Source organism: Schistocerca piceifrons, chromosome 5 (genome assembly GCF_021461385.2).
Source record: "Schistocerca piceifrons isolate TAMUIC-IGC-003096 chromosome 5, iqSchPice1.1, whole genome shotgun sequence".
NCBI lineage: Eukaryota > Metazoa > Arthropoda > Insecta > Orthoptera > Acrididae > Schistocerca > Schistocerca piceifrons.
In genome coordinates this window covers 261,152,010-261,172,176 of record NC_060142.1, presented here as the reverse complement: position 1 = coordinate 261,172,176, position 20,167 = coordinate 261,152,010, and the positions used below count along the sequence as shown (strand labels likewise).

The window sequence follows — 20,167 nt, the reverse complement described above, 5'->3', positions numbered from 1 at the left end:
GCCATAGAATAAGTTACCATCCTTGAAGGTTTATGGTACAGCTTGTGGGAAGTATATAAGTTGCCTGTAATGATGAAGCAGGCACCAAGAGTATGGTTTTGCATCACAGAGCACAATCTGGCAAATGAGTATTATGCGTTATCAGTATACACTCTTTTTTTGAACATTTGTACCCAATTGTAAAATAGTGATAACCCATAATAAACTGAATGCAGGTTTAATTTCAGCCTCTAAATGATGTGGGATGTCTCACAATTAAGGTTCATGTGTTATGGAAAGAAGAAAGGAAGGAAGGAAGATAGGATATAATGTTCCAAGGATGACATGGTCATTAGAGATGGAGCACAAGCTTTTTGGAGCAGATAAGGATATTAATCATTTCCTTTCCAAAGGGACCATCCCAGAAGTAGCTTGAAGTAATTTACGGAAATGCTGTAACCTACAGCAAACAAATTAACATTTTTATGGCTACAGTATTTAGTAGCCATCAGACATCAATAAAACTTAAGTCACCAGAAACTTGTAATCAGGTAACAATCAAGATCCACCAGAAAATAAGTTAAGTAGTAGGGACAGACACTTAACGTTTCAGAAGTTATGTGTCTGTCACAATATTGAATGACTCTTGATAATAACATGAACAATTTCAGATATTTCTACATAATGTAGGCCACAACAGTACAAATATCATGAGGGAATGTTCAGCGTCTATCCTCTGTAGTGAAACACTGCCAACAGAGTCAAAGCCACATGACAAATTTGGCATAGTTCAATGGAATGTAGCACTTTTGTAACAGAGTTCCAGTGGGAGTGGTAGTGAGAAGATGGTGGCATAGCATAGCTGGTAATCAGCTAAAGGTCAGTGCCAGAAGAGAAACTGACTTGTGCCTGCTCTGTGGCCTGTTATTTTGCCATTGTCATAGTTCCATAGGTATCCAACTTACATGGCCAGTCGTCGTGTGGCATAATTACCACCACTTACGGTGAAACTGCTAAACCTATGATATCCATTGTCATTGATGTATCTTTGCCCATTGATGGCAAAGACATAAGACAAAACTATGGAAACCTAACTATGATTATGTTAGACAGTTGCAATACCAATAACACAGTTCTGAATTTCTGCAGCATCTTCTGATAACCTGACTGTGGACAGTTTCTGTTTGTAAAGAGCTAGGAGTGTTACAACAATCTCCCAGTACCGTAATTTCATTATGAATCCATGAACTGGCAAATTAACCAGAGATAAGAACTAACCCCTGTGAATAGTTGCACTAAGAAATGCACGAAAATTGCATTAGGGAAATAATGAAAAAGATCCAGAATGAAAAAGATGCCAGTGAATGAAGGTAATTGGAATTTTATAAGAGTCGATGGTGTGCAATATGATAAAAGGCAGTTAACTTGTAAGAGAACAGTGGCTGTTAGAAAAGCTGAAGTTACAGTATTTAACAAGAAGAGTGTGATGAAATAAAATCAAACAAAATATAAATTTTATGAAATCTGGGAATGTGTTGGTGCCAGTAGTTTTTTTTATGTAGCTCTGTATTTTGAAAAATAGCTGCACATCATCTTCCTTCGCTATACTGAATTGTGCGACTGAGAATATAGGAAAAAAATAAGCACAAGAGGAAAAAATAAAAGATTAAGGAAAAAGAAATTCAAACAACAAACAAGAAACAAAAAGGAGGAAAAAATCATCTTATGACCAAGAAGGTAAAGAATGAGAATAAAACATTGTTCCTATATGTAACATGGAATTCATTTACTGTAAACATTTAACTTGTTCTCATTAAGCCAGTTTACAGTTTGTGAAAGAGGGTGCCTCATGTTCCATTATTTTTACTCCCTCCATTCCATTCAGAAAAGGTGCACAAAGCGAATGACTTTTCATAACCCTCTGTATGTTGAATTTCTCTGATTTTATAGTCGTGGTCACTGTATGTGATATATGTGAGAAGATTCTTCTTGGAAAGAAAATGCTCAAAATATGAGCAACAATTCTTTTCATATTCCACAACACCTCTCTTGTAGCATCTTATTTGCTTTGGATGAGCATCTCTACACATCCTCAATCATGTTAAATGAAAAAATAAAATTTTTGATTTTTCTATCACCACAATTAATCCTGCTGGTAAGAGTCCTTGAGTGATTTAGCAATACTCAAGAGTCAGTAAATTACATAACATCTGTTTCATGTGAATTGTTGCAAAACATTTTAACAAGTATTTCATAGCTGTTACTGGAAAGATGAAATGTCAGGTTCATTAGTTGTTGTCATGAAATATCTAAGATCAACCATTACAAATGCCTTCAGTAATATGAACATGACCCTCACTTCACCAGAAGGAGTGATATCCACCATTAAATCTTTAAAATAAAACAAATATTGTAGTTGTGGATTGCTACTCACCATATAGTGCAGATGTTGAGTCACACACAGGTACAACAAAAAGACTGCTAAACAAGTAATCTTTCAGCCAAAAGGCCTTCCTCTGAATTAAACACACACACACACACACACACACACACACACACACACACACACTCTCATCCAAACACTACTCACACACACATGACCACTGTCTCTAGCTGCCAAGGCCAGACTGCAAGCAATTAGGCCTTCCTCTGAATTAAACACACACACACACACACACACACACACACACACACACACACACACACTCATCCAAACACTACTCACACACACATGACCACTGTCTCTAGCTGCCAAGGCCAGACTGCAAGCAACAGCTCATGATGGGATAAGCAGTCTGGATTGTGGGAGTACGGAGGAGGCTGGGATGGGGATGGGAGGAGGGGGGAGGGGATAGCTTGGTAGAGGCGGGGGACAGTAAAGTGCTGCTTGTGGGGTCATGCAGGGATGAAGTGGGGAGAGGGTAGGGCAGTTAGGTGTAGTCGGGCAGTCAGGAGGTTAGGGACATTAGACAGAGGGTGGGGGAAGGCGGGGGGAGGGGGGGGGTTGGAAAAGGAGAGAAGTAAAAAGACTGTGGTTCATTGATGGAATAGAAGCATATGTAATGCTGGAGTGGGAACACAGAAGGGGATAGGTGAGTGAAGGGCAGTGACTAATGAAGGGTTACAGGAATGTGGGTTATATTGCAGGGCGAGTTCTCACATACGTATTTCAGAAAAAAGCTGGTGTTGGTAGGAAGGATCCAGATGCCACAGGCTGTGAAGCAGTCATCAAAAATGCGTGTTCCAACCGTTTCTAGGTCACAGTGTGTCGGTGGCCATTCAGACAGACAGACAGCTTGTTGGTTGTCATGCTCATGTAGAATACTGCACAGTGGTTGCAGCTTAGCTTGTAGATCACATTACTAGTTTCACAGGTAGCCCTGCCTTTGATGGGTTAGGTGATGCCGTGACCGTGTTGAGGTGAGTGGTGGTGGTGGGAGGGTGTATGGGACAGGTCTTACATCTAGATCTATGACAGGGATATGAGCCATGAGGCAAGGGGTTGGGAGCAGGGGTTGTGGAGGGATGGATGAGAATATAGTTCAGTGAGTGATGGAGTACCACTGTGGGAGGGGTGGGTAAGACTGTGGGTGCGACAGTCCTCATTTCAGGGCATGGAGAGTTTCTCCAGTCATTCACCATCTCTAACAGTCCCACCATCTGGCAACAGAGGAGCATTCCCCTAGTGACTCAGTACCTCTCAGGACTGGAGCAACTGCATCACATTCTCTGCCAGAGTTTTGACTACCACTTATCTTGCCCTGAAATGAGGAATATCCTACCTACAATCCTTCCCATTTCTCTGACAGGGGCATTCTGCAGCCCACTGAACCTGCACAATATCCTCATCCATCACTATGCAACTGCTGTTCCCAACCCTTTACCTCATGGCTTATATCCATGTAATAGATCTAGATGCAAGACTGATCCCATATATCCTCCCATCATCTACTCCAGTTTGGTCACAAGCATCATCTATTCTATCAAAGGCATGGCTACCTGTGAAACCAGCCATATGATCTACAAGCTAAGCTGCAACCACTGTGCTGCATTCTACGTGGCAACCAAGAAGCTGTTGGACCGCACAAATGGACATTGACAAATTGTGGCCAAGAAACTGTTGGACCATCAAGTTGCTGAGCACACTGCCCAACACAAGATTCTTCTTTTCAATGGGTGCTTCATGGCCTGTGCCATCTGGATCCTCCCTACCAACACCAGTGTTTCTGAATTATGCAAGTGGGAACTTCCCTGTAATATCACCTATGTTCCCATAACCTTCTTGGCTTCAACCTTTGTTAGACACCGTCCTTCACCCACCTATACCCTTCCCTGTTCCCACTCCAGAGCTACACATCCTTCTATTACACAGACACACCCATCATCTTTTTCCTTCTCTCCTTCTCCACCCTCCCCCAACCTTTGTCTAACAACATGATTGCATCTAGCTACCCTACCATCTCCCACCTCATCCCTGTATGCTCCCAGATGCAGCACTTTACTGTTCTCTTTCCCTACCTACTATCCCTCTCTCTCCCTGTTCCAGCCTCCTCTTTACCCCCACCACCCAGATTGCTTCTCCCATCATGTGCTGTTGGTTGCAGTCCAGCCTCAGAAGCCAGAGACAGCAGTCATGAATGCGTGAGCTGTATTTGTGTGTATTTGTGCGTGTATATATTGTCTCATTCAGAAACAAGCCTTTTGGCTGAATGTGTACTTGGTTAGCAGTCTTTTTGTTGTGCCTGTCTGCAACTCAGCATCTCCACTATATGGTAAGTAATCTGTTCCTTTCATAACATTGTCAATGTTCCATATTAGCTTTTCCATAGTTCAAAGTTAATTATAGAGTGGCCTTCTGAGTTTCGTAATGTATTAAGTTACTAGTGTAACCAGATGTTTATTATTGGAACATTTTGCAACTGGCTGAAACGTGCTGAAGTCAATCATGTGTGTGAGTGAGAAGACAACGAAATACCATCAAACATCTGTCTAATTTAGCTTTGATCAAGGCTATCAAATATTTTAGGAAAGGCATTATACAAGTGCCTTTTTAGTCATCTAACAATCATTTATAGATTGTGAAAACCACAATATGGATTTCTAAAGTGTTCCAGTATTGAGAAGGCTATTTACACTTACAGCAGGAATGTACTTAATGCCATAGACAATATATTACAGGCTACTGATGCATTCTGTGATCTGCTCAGTTCATGAAATCAATAGTAGAAATAAGAATAATGTATTAAATAAACTGCTAGCAATCATAAAAACTTTAGCCCCTGATGAAGTTCAGTTTAAGAGGAACAAACCTAAAAGATTTATTCGTGGCCAACTCTCCCAACACCATTGGCAAATTTCTTAGTAGAACCAGTTAATGTATAAAAGCGTGTTGGTTCACCTTTGAAATGGAATATGTCAGGGATTCCACATTGCAAGGATTTGAGATGTGTTTGGTAGATTTCTGGAGGTATATGACACCAGATGTCTATGCAGAGGTCACACAGTTCCTGTATTATGGTCCGGCAGTTTGTGTGTGTCATGATGGTACCTGATATGTCCCATTATTTATTCACTGGGTTCAAATTAATCAAATTTTGTGGACAACACTATCACACTTCTCAAATCACTGTATCATGATTCCTGTCTTGTGACACAAATAGTTATCCTGCTGGAAGAAGTCATCACCTTTGGGGAAGTCACCAAACATGTATGGATGCATATGTGGCCTTTGATTACTACAACACATCCCATGGAAACCTGGGTGGAAGTTCCTCATACCAGAATACAGCCCCCTCCAGCCTGGCACAGTACATGTTTTGAGCAGCTGTTCACCTGGGTCATGTTGTATCCAGACACAACCATGGACTTGGTGTAAGAAGAAATGTGATTCATCGGACCTGGAGACAGATACCCATTGAGCCTGTGACCATTGCAGTCATAATTAACAATGTTGTTGGATCAGCATGGGAAAACATGGGATCACATACTGCAGAGTCCCCTGTTCAACAATCTGCACTGAATGGTGTGCTCTGAAACAAGTGTGCCTGCACCAGCACTGCACTCTGCAGTCTGATCTACCACAGATCACTGCCTGTTCTGCTTTATAGAACTAACCCCCATGTTCTGTGGTGGGACATAGATCTCTAACAACCTGCCACTTACATGTGGATTCGCCATTCGTTCATTCTTCAGTCACTTTGGATCCTCTTATTGATTATTGAACATAGTTCATCCATTATCTGCAGAAAATTTGTGGGTTAATTTTTGCTGTGAGAACTTTGTGTGGATCAGGATTTTTTTTTTTTGCCCCAACTCAAACATTTGAATTAACTTTTACTATCTTACTCACTTTTCAATCCGTTCACATCACCAGCCATCACACAGTTGTGCTGACTGTTCATATGTTAGAATACTTCACCATCCTGGATGACTGAGAACACCTGAAGCACTGCTTGCCAAGCTCTGCCAAAAATTCATGACACCAAGTGAAAGAGAATAGAATTCAAAGAAAATACTACACAAACATTTATTCAAGTAAATATAAAATAATACTTGTTACTTTTAAAGAGTAGGAAGTCCAGGATGGAACAAAAAATGATAGATTACTACTCATCACACTGAGGACCTACTGACTGCTAGAATGTTTAGCATTCAAAGTCCTTCTTCCAAAAGCTTAAACATTTTAGCAGTCTTTTTCACTGTACCTGTCTTTCACACAGTGTTTCCTGCACATGGTGAGTAGCAATCTATCCTTTCCACGTTTTTGTTGATTTTAAGATTTTTGTGTACTTGCTAAATTAACATAAAATTATGAAAATTAATTTTGTAAAATAAAATAGTTATTTTGTAATGTTCCTATCCTATATTTATTTACAAATTTACTAATGGTTATTTTTTTCTTTTTGATTAGACGGTATTCACATATAATAGCAATATAATGAAAAGGATAGTTTGGCAGCTGGAGCCAGACTCTGGCTCTTTGTGTGTGTGTGTGTGTGTGTGTGTGTGTGTGTGTGTGTGTGTGTGTGTGTGTGTGTGGGAGGGGGGGGGGGATGGTTGTGTCTGTCTATTTTTGACAAAGGCTTTATTGGCTGAAAGCTAACTTTCAGACAGTCTTTTTGTTGTGACTTTCTGCAATTCAGCATCTCCACTGTAATGTAAGTAGCAACTATCCTTTTCATCATATTGTTACATTCCATCCTGGATTTTCCATGTTTGATTTCACACATAATATATTATCTATGCATTCCCTATTTCAAAATCTGTAATAATTTATCTGAATTTTGTGACAAACTGAATGCTACAACTTAAAATGAAAAAAACTGATACCTGTTGAAGCAAACTTCCGTACGTTTAACATATCACAGGCCATGCGCTTTAATGTGTTTTGCATTTACATATTTTTTGACAGACTGTTGTCACCTCTTGAACACAAATTTGTTTAAGACTTTTTATTGATTTCACATCCATGTGGACCATTTTACTTGTGATCTGTAAAAGTAATATTATCATATCCCCCTTCTTTTGTAAATATGTATTGTGCATGGCTATGTGCCTCAGTGATAAAGTAGCAGACTACAAATCCAAACATTGAGCCCCTATCAGTCCTGGGATTTTTATCTGCCACTTTCATCTCTGACAATTTTTGTTAATCAACAATGTCAAATTGCAATGGTTCAGAGCCCACATTACCGTAAGCTGCAGGTCCCCCTATAATTGCCTGGGTATGTTAGATCAAGAGTTGGGGAGCACACTGACATACAACTTTCAGTTGAAGAATGCCTAGTAAACCACTGTATTGTTCAAACCAATCTTCATGTTGATGACAACTTTACCTTTCTTTGTTATTTCATGACATATTCCATATTATTGGTGATCTCTTCACTGTGGATCCATGGAACTAAAGGCATATCTGACCTAAACCAAATATTAGCAATGTCTCCAATCACCTTGCTTCTTAGTGATTCTTCATTTTCTATTACACTTTTCCACACATTCCTTTTCTTTTATTCTACTCTAACAGTATGCTGTTCAAAAGACAAAATCTATGTTTTCATGTAATATACCATCTAGACTCACTAATAACAACTGTGAAAGCATCTCTTGGGTATTCCGTTTAGTGTCAGCCTCACCTTCTCTGAGCTACTTCAGTTTCCTATGTTACTAACAATTCTGTTTTTAATAATATGAACAAAGTTTACAACTAACATTAATTATGTTTGAATTGTTCCTTAATGTCACTGATATGCATGTCATGTTTTGAAAATATTTTGTTACTAACATAGAGTCCTTAATTTTATTATTTTTTTTAATTTTTTTTTTCTTTTTCTTTTTTTTTTTTTTTTAAATGAGAACAGGCTATATTTGAGAAAGATCCCGTTCTGCGAATGAAAGAGCAACAGTTTCGGATTAATACAGTTACTCGTCAGCGCATGTATGTGCTGAAAGAGTTCGCAAAAGATCATTTCAGGTATGGTGACCAATTTTTTTGCAATAGACTACATAACCAAGCATATGGAATAATGAAAAACAAATTGTCTTCCAGAAGTTTAATACATAAAGAAAAATTCTGTGCACATTTACTGATATGTCAGTGCATTTTATTTCCTTCATTTATATAAGTTTATTTAAATGTATATTGTCTCATGATAAATATGTAGTATATACAATGTGAGAAACAAGAACTATTTGTAGCTCCATCACTATCACAGATATAATCTAACAAAATAGAGAAAAAGCTGTATATGTGGACATAGATATTAGTCTACACAATGCCTGACAAAATGGTCAGGTATCAACATAACTTCGTACACATACACGTCATCAGAGGGAATGTAATTGATTAAAGTTGCAATTCTCTGTGACAGGTAGAATGGCCATCAGAGTGGATTAGTGTTTTTTTGTGTCTAATGTCTGTACCAGGCCTGGTAGGATATGGAAGGGCATGGAGATGCCACTATTCATGAGAGACAGTATTATCAGCACCTGGCAGAGATTGAAAAGGGCCTTACTGTGGATCTTCATATGCCCAGCTAGTTGAGTTGTGCAATATAAGGACTTGTGGAGCATTTGGATGTAACAGTGACCGGATATTGGACTGCATGGAAATGTGAGGGCAGGCATACTCATTCTGCACTACCCCATACGGCCATTTTTATGAGTATGGCACTGTCCTAGAAGAGTTCCCATTCTTCCAATGTTTTGGAGAGGTGCAGCAGTGTTATTCCTGGTATTCTGGTGTCAGGAGCTGTTGGGTAGAACTTACGGTCACAGTGAATAGTGATTGAGATAAGTCTGCTGGCACAACAGTATGTGACAGACATCCTGTGTTCTCATGTGACAGTATCATGTTGCCTTTTTCCAACAAGGCAATACTCATCCATACATGAAACATACATCTATGAACTGTGTGTATTATGATGGCCAATAAGACCCGTAGAACATGCATGGGATGATGCCAGATGACAACTCCATCCCAGTGCCAGTATCTAGAAAATCAAGGGCCATTTACAACAATTGTGGGCCAGCTTGGCTCAAGAGAGAATATAATGGCTTTATAACACACACCCCAACTGAATCAGTGCGTGCATCCAGGCTAGATTGTGTGTGACGTCATACTGTTAAATAGGCTCTTACTGCCAAGTTCTTTATAAATTTCGTATTATAATCACTGTGAAAACATCACATACCCTCTCAATCTGTAAAGTTTCCTTATGTTTCCTCCTACCCTTCTGGATGCTTCACTATTTTTGTCGGATAGTTTATATTGCAAAATTCCTGAGATATTTGTGAACACTGAGTTGTTGAAGTAGCAATTAGATGAAATATAACAAATAACTTATAAATTTACTGCCTGAAATCAACAAATAAATGTATGCATGGACACAGAAAAATACCCCCATATTGAGGGAAATTTTAGGAGGAGGAGGAGGAGGAGGAGGATTAGGAGGAAATCAATAATGTGAAATGATTAAATTTTCACTGGTTGGTTAACAACAGTTTTGCACAATTCATTGCTAGTTGGCTGATTTTAGTAAAAAGTGCCCCTACTTGTATTTAGTAACAGCTGACCATGCCTCATGTCAAGTATTTCTATGGGTTTTTAGTGTGTTTAGTGCTACTAATCCATTTTAGGCTGTTTGAATCACTCCACACATTTCCAGGTACATTTTGCAGAGCACATTCAGTTTTATATGCAATATCTTCCACCAAGGATATAATGTACACCTTGCAATGCTGCCTTCAGTATGACAGTTGAATGAGGTCAGTTTTTGTGTTGCTGCATTACTGTAACTTTGGCCAAATGAGATCAAGCATGGTAGGACAACTACAGTATTGATCATACTTTTGACGAGATAGTGTAGTTCTTTCACCATGCTTAACTGGACATCCTTATGTAATGTGGAATTGACCAGTAGATGTCACAAGAGGCAGACCTGCCAGTATAGAAGTAGGTGGGGAGTATTGTGTTGTCACTAGATAAGTAATAAGTACAGAATACAAAAGCTGAGTGACTTTATTCCTTCGAAATTGCACAGCGAAGTTCCTCCCCCATCCATCCCTAATCTGAGCTTGTGCTCTGTCTCAAATGACCTCATTGTTGATGGAACGTTAAACACTAATCTCCTCCTCCTCCTTCTCCATGACTTCAAATATGGGCAAGTCATTGGTTGTCACCTGTGTAACAACTGCATCAGGGTCATTTCACAGCCCTTCTAAAGCTACCTAATTTGACTTTTGGTGATGTGATTGTGAAGTTGCAAATGCGAAGGAACTACCACAGCTGTACCAAAAACAGGCAGACTTCATGTGTGATGGATCAGTATGATTGACCATTGAGGAGGGTAACTGTAAAAAGTACCTTGAAATCAATGCAAGGACGCTGCCGGAAGTCCAGGTAGCACAGTGACTGTATGTGGGAGGTTAAAAGAATGTGGTACAATGGTTGAGCAGCTCATCATCAGCCACACATTCCTGTGTAGTCAGTCCTAACTGATACTTATGGTGGTGTAAAGAGCAATGCCACTGGGCAGTGGATGACTGGAAACAAATGGTTTGGAGTAATGAATTATGGTTTATACTGTGGCAATTATTCAATCTGTATATTGAGCAAGCAGTAAAGGAAACAAAAGAAAAATATGGAGTAGGAATTAAAATTCATGGAGAAGAAATAAAACCTTTGAGGTTTGCCAATGACATTCTAATTCTGTCAGAGACAGCAAAGGACCTGGAAGGGCAGTTGAACGGAATGGACAGTGTCTTGAATGGATGATATAAGATGAACATCAGCAAAAGCAAAACAAGAATAATAGAATGTAGTCAAATTAAATCAGGTGATGCTGAGGGAGTTAGATTAGGAAATGAGACACATAAAGTAGTAGATGAGTTTTGCTATTTCGGGAGAAAAATAACTGATGATGATCGAAGTAGAGAGGATATAAAATGTTGACTGGCTATGTTAAAGAAACCATTTCTGGAGAATAGAAATTTGTTAACTTCAAGTATAGATTTAAGCGTCAGGAAGTCTTTTCTGGAAGTATTTGTGTGAAATGTAGCCGTGTATGGAAGTGAAACATGGATGATAAATAGTTTAGACAAGAAGAGAATAGGAGCTTTCAAAATGTGGTGCTACAGAAGAATTCTGAAGATTAGATAGGTAGATCACATAACTAATAAGAAAGTGCTGAATAGAATTGGGGAAAAGAGGAATTTGTGGCACAACTTGACTAGAAGAAGGGATCAGTTGGTAGGATATGTTCTGAGGCGTCAAGGGATCACCAATTTAGTATTGGAGGGCAGCATGGAGAGTAAAAATCACACACACACACACACACACACACACACACACACACACAGAATCCTAACGTAAATGCAGTTATTTCAGCTTTTGAGGAGAAATGGGCTGTGATTCTTCCACAGGCATTCCGACACATTGTTAAAAGTGTCCCCAGAAGAGTTCAAGATATCATTGTAAGAAAGGCAAAGGATGGGCACACCCCATATTAATGTTCACCGACAAGCATCCAAATACTTTTAATCAAGTAGCATAGTTGCAGGATAGCCTCAACATTGTAGTAAGCTGTCATGTTTCAAGGATGAATATTGTGGTGATTTGTGATTCTTGGTCCATGATACCAAGCCTTCTGGAGATGATGTTTTCAACAACAAACTGTAACAACTGTTGGCTAGGATGCTTCCAAACAATGATTTACTCTTATCTTATACTAGATATAAATCTAAGTCATTGTTGATTGCCATGTATCATTGTGTTTATCTAGCCATAAATACTTGAAATGACACTGGTTGATGATACTGGATGATAGTTAAGGGGAAATATTATGAAGTGTAAACCCATATTCAGAAATTCCAGGAAATTGATCAGCTAGATAGAATACTTGGATTCTACTTTTACCTGGATTTCTGCAAATGAAGGAAAACATTTTTCAGAAACTGTCAGTCAGTTCTCTCCAACATATCTCTCCAGGTACTTCTCATGTATGGTGTGCATCAGCTTTCGTCTACTGGCTTCAGCACTATTTAATTGACTTGTGTGCAATATGTCAAAAAGACCAAACAGCTTCATGTAAGCCCATGAAAACATGGAGCTGCTTGTTTCACTTCCAAATCTGGTTGTAGAGTCAATGTAGACCCGTACTGTGGCATGGGCTTTCAAAACCACCTATATTCGGAGAATAACACACATTTTGCTGGTGTAAGATGGGTGGTCAACACTGTGACAAATTTTAAACTTCCCTACATTGTGCAACCTGATTGCCAAGTTTCAATCATTACTAACGGGGCAGAATCAACTGCACAATTTAAAGGAGCTGTTGTCAAGGAGAGGGTGGGTGGGTGGCGGGGGGGGGGGGGGGGGCGTTCATCAAAGTGCTCCAGTTGACTCTTGGCTACTGTTTGGTAGTGGCAGTTCACCTTGTGAATGGTGCTCTGAAAGGAGAAGTGTACCTCCTTCATTATTCCCTCCCTCCCACAGTGATATTCAGCAGCCCATCACACCCTTGTAATAGCCTTGTCCATCACCATGTTGCTTCTGCTGTCAACCCTTTGCATCATATCTCCGTGGAAGAAAGACAGGCCACTTTCTATTTAAGTCATAAAATTGGTGTTTACTGTTCCAAGACTGACAGATGAATGTCATGTACCAACTTTGATGCGGCTACTGAATATTATGCTGTATGGTATGACCACCAACTAATTATTTAGTCATTAGTTATCTTTGGCTCCACTTCATGACTGTTTCAATGGAAAATTATGTGTGAAGGGGCACACACAACTCTTTATAGTTTGATAAAGTTATTTGATTGGATAGATAAAAAATCTACTCACCAAGCAGTGGCAGAACACACACAGAAAAGACTGTTGTGATTGGCAAGCTTTCAGAGCCAGTGGCTCCTGCTTCAGGCAGAAGAGTTGAAGGGAAAGGAAGAAAGGTGAAGGAAAAGGATTTGAGAGGTCTAGGAAAAGGGGTAGATTTTGGGAAAGTCACCCAGAACGGTGGGCCAGGGGAGGCTTACCATATGGGATGAGAAGGAAAAAGGAAATTTTATCTATATAGTTTGAGTTATACAGATACTCCAACACAATTAATGAATAGTATAATCAGTGGAAAAATACACCAATTGGAGCACAAAAAAGGGGAATATACTCCTGTTTAAAAGACTCTGACTGAAAATTGGGGCATCAGCTGCCTCGTTTTACCATCCTGAGCACCATTAAAAATTTTCCCCAAAATTTTGCCTTGCGAACATATTCACGTTACATGAAACCCACCTCTCAATCCCATGAGCACCCCTAACTGTAGCTCGCTCACATCCACTGGTCCGTCGACACCTACTAGTCCATCGCTGTAAGCCACTTGTACTCATTCACTCCCACTCCCACTTGCGCATTCTCACTCACTCATTCAGCTCACACAGTCTCCTCTGTTCTGTCCTGCTACTACTGCCTCCTCTCACTAACACTGTCTCTTACTGCTACTATCTCATCCATTCCTTCCCACTGCTTCTACCACTCCTCACTGTCACTGTCACACTGTCCTCATTGTCGTTTTCATTGGCTCCGTCTCTCTGTCACTGGCTCTCACCCATTTCCTCTTTCTCCTTCTCTTTATTCCTCTGCCACTGGTACTATCTCCTTCACACTTTTCCTAGCACTGTTCTGTCATTGTAAACTGTGTTCCACGGCTAATTTGTCCCTCTCTTTCTCTCACACCATCATTGTCTCCTTTGCTCTTTCTATATCACTAGCACTGTGTACTGTCTTCCAGTATTTATTACTTTTGTTGTTTTTCTATATCACAGCCACTGTCTACTGTCTTCCAGTATTTATTACTTTGCCATCTCTTTCCCAGTGCTGCTGTCTCCTCTGTCAGCATATAAGAAGTGGTAATACATTTTCATGCCAAAATTTTTGGGAAAATTTTTGAAGGTGCTGAGGTAGGTAGAATGAGGCAGCTGGTACCCCACTTTTCTTTCAGTGTCTTTTAAACAGCAGAATATTCACTTTTTCTGTGCTCCAGTAGGAGCATTTTTCCACAGTTCTCTTCTTTTCCCTGCTGCAGCTGCACATGTCAGGTGTATGAAAAGAACTTTATGGGTCAGTAAAATGGTAATTTACTTTCATGGAATTGAAATAACACAAAACTAATTTTACACATCAGACCAGATTTTAAGTACACAAAAATTTTGCATGGGCTTCAGTTCTGCAACATGGACTTCTCATAACCCTTCTGATGATAATGAAGACACTATCTCTGTGCTGTGTCTATTTATAAACTATGTTTTCACCTCACACTGGATTTTATGTGTGCAACTAGGGTAGCTCTGGGCCTCTGTATCTTGGGAACAGATAAAGGCATCATGAAAATGTTCAAAGTTGCTTGTGATTGGGATCTTAGGAACATATATGATAAAAATAAACATAGCTGTCTTGGAATCTGCAGCTTGGTTTTGGTACCCAAAAATCATTTTTTTGGGATGTTTTTTGATAACAGATCAAAATTTTTGAAAATGAGAAGATGGCACTTCTACGTAAATGCCTGGAGAATATGTTATTATAATTTGAGCACTTTGCTGCTGATATTTATTTAGATATCCAGTGCTGATGGAAAAAAGTGGTGAAAAACACTGTTTTGGATTTTCTCAGAAACCACCCATAAACTAAATCATAGGCCTCTTAAGGGGCACCACAGACCACATTTCATGCAAAAAGAACCAACTGATTTCCTCTATTTGCCTAAGCTGGAGGAAATGTATCGTATTCAAACTTTGACCCTGTAAGCCTACTGTAGGATAGCTACAGTAAGATGATCCTTCTGTTGGGTATACAAATGGTTCCTAGCCCAATGGCTATTCAGTACACTCAAATCTACTTTTCTGTCACCAACATAACCTGAGGTATGTGGCCTGGAAAACTCACATTTTTATGCATAGCATTTTGAAATATATTATTAGGCCAATCTGTCACATTTGTACCAATTTTCAACCAAACTTTCTTTTATTTTGCTGGATGAAGAGATCACTGATTCCATTTGATAGACTTGTGTCATTTTCTGTGCCTGTTACTCTCATGTGGTTGGTAGTCTTTTTCTGTGTTTTTTTTTCTGTTGTAGTTTCACTTCAGGAACAGCTATCCTTGCAGTTGGAGTTAAAATATTTATAGTTACTGCTGATGAGAGAGGCCTTATCCTTCCCTCTTATGGCAGTACATTTGTCAGATCATCTCCACCATTATTTTCTCAGTTCTACTTCTGTTTCAATTTCATCTTCTAACTGTTTCTTTAAATTATGTATTTAGTGCTGAATTCTATTTCTTAGATATTGTAGTTCTTGAACACAAACTTTTATCTATATTGAAGAACCTTGTTTATCCAGATTAGGTGAAACTGGTCACGATCCAGATTATCAAAAATCCACATAATCTGGAAAGAGTCTACTAAATTCAATAATTCTAATGTGTGCTGCAAATATGCAAACCTTTTGCCCTTAAACTCTATAGCTACTGTGGTGTATTCACGTTTATTTACTGAAATAGAGTGTAAGTTTCTTCTGTTTCAAGCTTCGGTAGTGTTTGAAGTAGCAGGACTGTGTAGATGTTTCAGTACCTGGAGCTATTTCTAGCTGACATTCTAGACAAACCATTAGTTTTTCTCGGTGTGCCATTGCCACCACATCATGCATTATTTCTTCCCTTGAAACACCACTTGCATTGTCCACTTCACTGTAACTGTCGTTCTCTGTAGTACAACAAGAGGCAATAGAAATTTCATCATCGGTTATCATGCTGTATCTAGCATCACTGCCGCTGTGCAACCAGTCAACTACATCACTATCACCTACACTTGAACAATCAGGAATTCAGGGGAGTTGACAACTTCACAAACTTCAGAAGTGAAATGACAATGTGCACTCCGTACTGTTTTCCATGACTTCAGAATCGGTAGTTCCGTAACTTGATCCCAAGAATATGCAATCATAAAAATCACATCTTTGATATTTACCAATTTCAATACAGACATCACACCAACTTCTCCCTCTTGCTCAATTAATTTATCCTGCAGCTATCTGATTGATAATCTGTTCCTAGATCCCACAAATTACAATGAAGTGATGACACGGGCAGTAACAAATGGTCTGTCTGATCACGACGGTCAAATGACAACCCTAAAATTTGCCAGCAGAAAAACAACACGTGGCCATTGTAACCAAGTTAAACATGTTAGATCAATAAATGCTGAATCTACTTGCTTGTTCAGAAATAGTTTATGCCATGAACAATGGGAGGAAGTATACCAGGCTGACACAGTGAATAAGAAGTTCAACTCATTCCTGAACTTATTCCTTAAACATTTTGAAGCTTCTTTCCCCCAAAGACAGATCAAAATCAAACAAACCTGTAGTAAAAAGAAAGAATAGCTAACTACTGGCATAAAAGTATCATGTAACAAAAAGAGAGATCCGAATGTACAACAGAGGACTAGTACAGACCCAGCAGTAAAGTAATTACAAGAAATACTGTAAAATTCTAACAAGTGTAATCAAGAAGGCCAAACAGTTGCACTATGCAAAAAAAATTAGCAATTCAAACAATAAAATAAAAACCATATGGCACATCATAAAAAGTGAGACAAATAGGAACATAAAACCTGACAATAATAAACACAAAGCTGCAGCCTCTGATTTCAACAATTTTTTTCTCTCTGTAGCTGAAAAATCAGTGAACCATAATAAACAGGCTCACACAGATGCTATTGAACTACTTAACCACATGCAAATAACATCTAAAGTAGCACTTCATTTCAGAAGTACACCACCTAAAGAAATTGAAAAAACTATAAAATTACTCAAAAACTCAGATTCCTGTGGATACAATGGCATATCAAGTAGGATTTTAAAATCATGTGCAGACTTAATCAGTTATATATTGTGCTATTTGTGTAACAAATCTATGGAAACTGGTGTGTTCCCAGTTAAAACATGCAGTAGTGATGCCAATCCACAAAAGTGGAGCAAGGGATGAAATATCCAACTATCGGCGCATCTCCCTGCTACCAGTATTCTCAAAGGTATTTGAGGGAATAGTGTATGATAGGATTTGTAGTCACACTACACAAAATGGCTTACTGCCTCCTACACAGTTCGGCTTTCGTAAGGGCTCCTCCACAGACAGAGCTATATTTAACCTAACACATGAAATTATAGGTGATCTAAATTACAAAAGGTATCCAGTGGGGATATTTTGTGACCTTGCCAAGGCATTTGATTGTGTAGATCACAACACACTCTTAAAAAAGCTTCCACATTATGGCATTAAAGACAAATCTTTGTCTTGGTTAGAATCATACTTACAGAACAGGAAGCAAAGGGTTGTCTTAAGGGGGACAGGAACAGCATTAACATCAGACGGGGGAAATATAAAGTATGGAGTCCCACAGGGCTCAATTCTTGGGCCATTAATTTTCCTGATCTACATTAATGATCTACCAATCACAATTAACAACAGAGCAAAAATAGTAAGGTTTGCTGACGATACAAGTATCCTCGTAAAAGGACCCAACTCAACAATGCAGGATACAGCCATGACAGTCTCTACTCAAGTACACAAATGGTTCACTGCAAGTAGCCTAACCTTAAATATCAAAAACCAGTATGATACAGTTTCTGACAAAAAATAAAAAAATTAAAGCTTCTGAAATACATGTTAACAATCACAAAATTAATGAAACCACACATACAAAATTCCTAGGTATCCAGATAGACAGTCACCTAAGATGGAAAGAACAAATTGATCAGCTGGTCAAGAAACTTAGCTCATCGTGCTTTGCACTAAGAGCTCTCCATCAGTTAGTAGACAGAGAAATAATGTTGTTGTCATACTTTGCATATTTCCATTCTGTTCTCTCTTATGGCATAATCTTCTGGGGAAATGCTGCAGGTGTTGAAAAAGTCTTCAGAATACAAAAACGAGCAGTGAGGCTAATATGTGGGGTCCCTAATGGGACATCTTGCAGAGGTCTCTTCAAATCTCTCAGGATACTTACCATCACAGGTCAGTATATATACTCGCTGATGTTATTTGTAGCCAACAACAGGGAACTGTTTCAGAAAAATTGTGACATCCACAACGATGACACAAGACAGGTGAAAAATTTTCAAGGCTCTGCATCTCTCACTGAAGTACATAGGGGAGTTACTGAGTCAGGTATAAAGGTCTTCAATAAACACCCCATCAATATGAAAAAGGAAATAAATAATGTACAGGTTTTCAAAAGGAAACTAAAATTATTTCTCATCGAACAAACTTTCTATAAAATGAATGAGTTATGATGTACAAGAGTGGGGGAAACTGCCTAAGAAAAACACTTCCTTAAAGATAAAGTGTGATGCTGTTACTTGTAGTTTAACTGAAAATGTGGTGATAAAATGTAAATTTATCTGTTTCATTATGAGAAAATGTGAACTCCCATGTATCCCACTCTCTTGAGCATTCACTTAAACCTCTTCTTAAGGAATGCAGTTAAAACTTGTATTCATTCAAACCATGACCATGAAGAAAATTTACTGCCTTATATATGTCAGTAGCATAAAAATATGCACTGTCACTTATTCTACTATTTTAAACAATCACTTAAACTGTTTTTGGCATAATGCAGGCTTTAATACCTGCATGCAGATAATTGTTCTTGTAAAATAAACCAATGTCTGTGCAATGTGATGTATAAATGTTAATGTACTACTGTAATTGCATCAATTGACTTGTCCTATATTACTTGTACACTGGCTGTATAATATGTAATCAACAGGACCAAATAAATAAATAAATAAAAAATAAATAAAATCTTGTGTGTACATGTTTGATGTTCTTCAGTACGCCTTGGTCCATTGATTGTAGAAGGGAACAAAAAAAATAAATCCAGATAACTGGAAAGTTGGATTAATGTGGGCCAAATAAACAATGTTCCTTTGTAAATATATGTTTGGTGGAAAATGATGATGACCTTGTAAGCTGGAAACCTGTTAACTAAATAATTACATTTTTATTTATTTCATTGACTTCTGTAAGTGAAGCAATTATTGAATATGTATTAAAAAGTAGTTCAATAGACCCTGGTGGCTGAGTAATTATGGTATTATGATTATTAGTATATGATTGCTTTTTAAGTAGCCTCCTTTCTTATCTGTGGGTTTGTTATTTGGGTTCTGAAAGAAAATCGACTTATCAACACCATCACAACTGACTTAGTTACAATAAGTATAATACTGTAATACAGAGTATCTTTCCACAGGGAAAGTCAAAGTGTGGCACCACCAAAAGGTCAAACACTTAAGGAAGCTCGCAGAGTTGGTATTGAGGAGTTGTGGCGCCACACCAGAGAGCCTATCAAGCTAGCATTGCTGAAGAAGGTGGCTGACAACAGTGACCTGTCCAATACTGCATGCATAGCTTTCACAAATATTCTCAAATACATGGGTGATCAACCAAGCAAAAGACCCCACAATGGAAGTGAATTCACAGACAAAATATTTAGCTGTGCATTGAAATATGTAAGTATATTACATCAAATGATAGTTAAATTTCATTTTTTATGTAACTTTAAATACTCCACATTCTGGTCATTTAGCTAGTCACTCAGTGTATTATCACTGGGTTTCCAGATGTAAAATTCCATCAA

The 20,167-nt window shown here is 38.6% G+C and overlaps 1 protein-coding gene across 1 annotated transcript in view; it reads left to right on the top strand.

Annotated features, from left to right (window-relative positions):
* Positions 1-20,167, top strand: part of LOC124798932 (myosin-VIIa-like) — a 393,313-nt gene that overhangs the window by 276,082 nt on the left and 97,064 nt on the right. The window contains exons 45-46 of the mRNA XM_047262466.1: positions 8,337-8,449; positions 19,781-20,039. Coding sequence (XP_047118422.1) covers positions 8,337-8,449; positions 19,781-20,039 — 372 coding nt within the window. The remainder of the gene's footprint in view (positions 1-8,336; positions 8,450-19,780; positions 20,040-20,167) is intronic.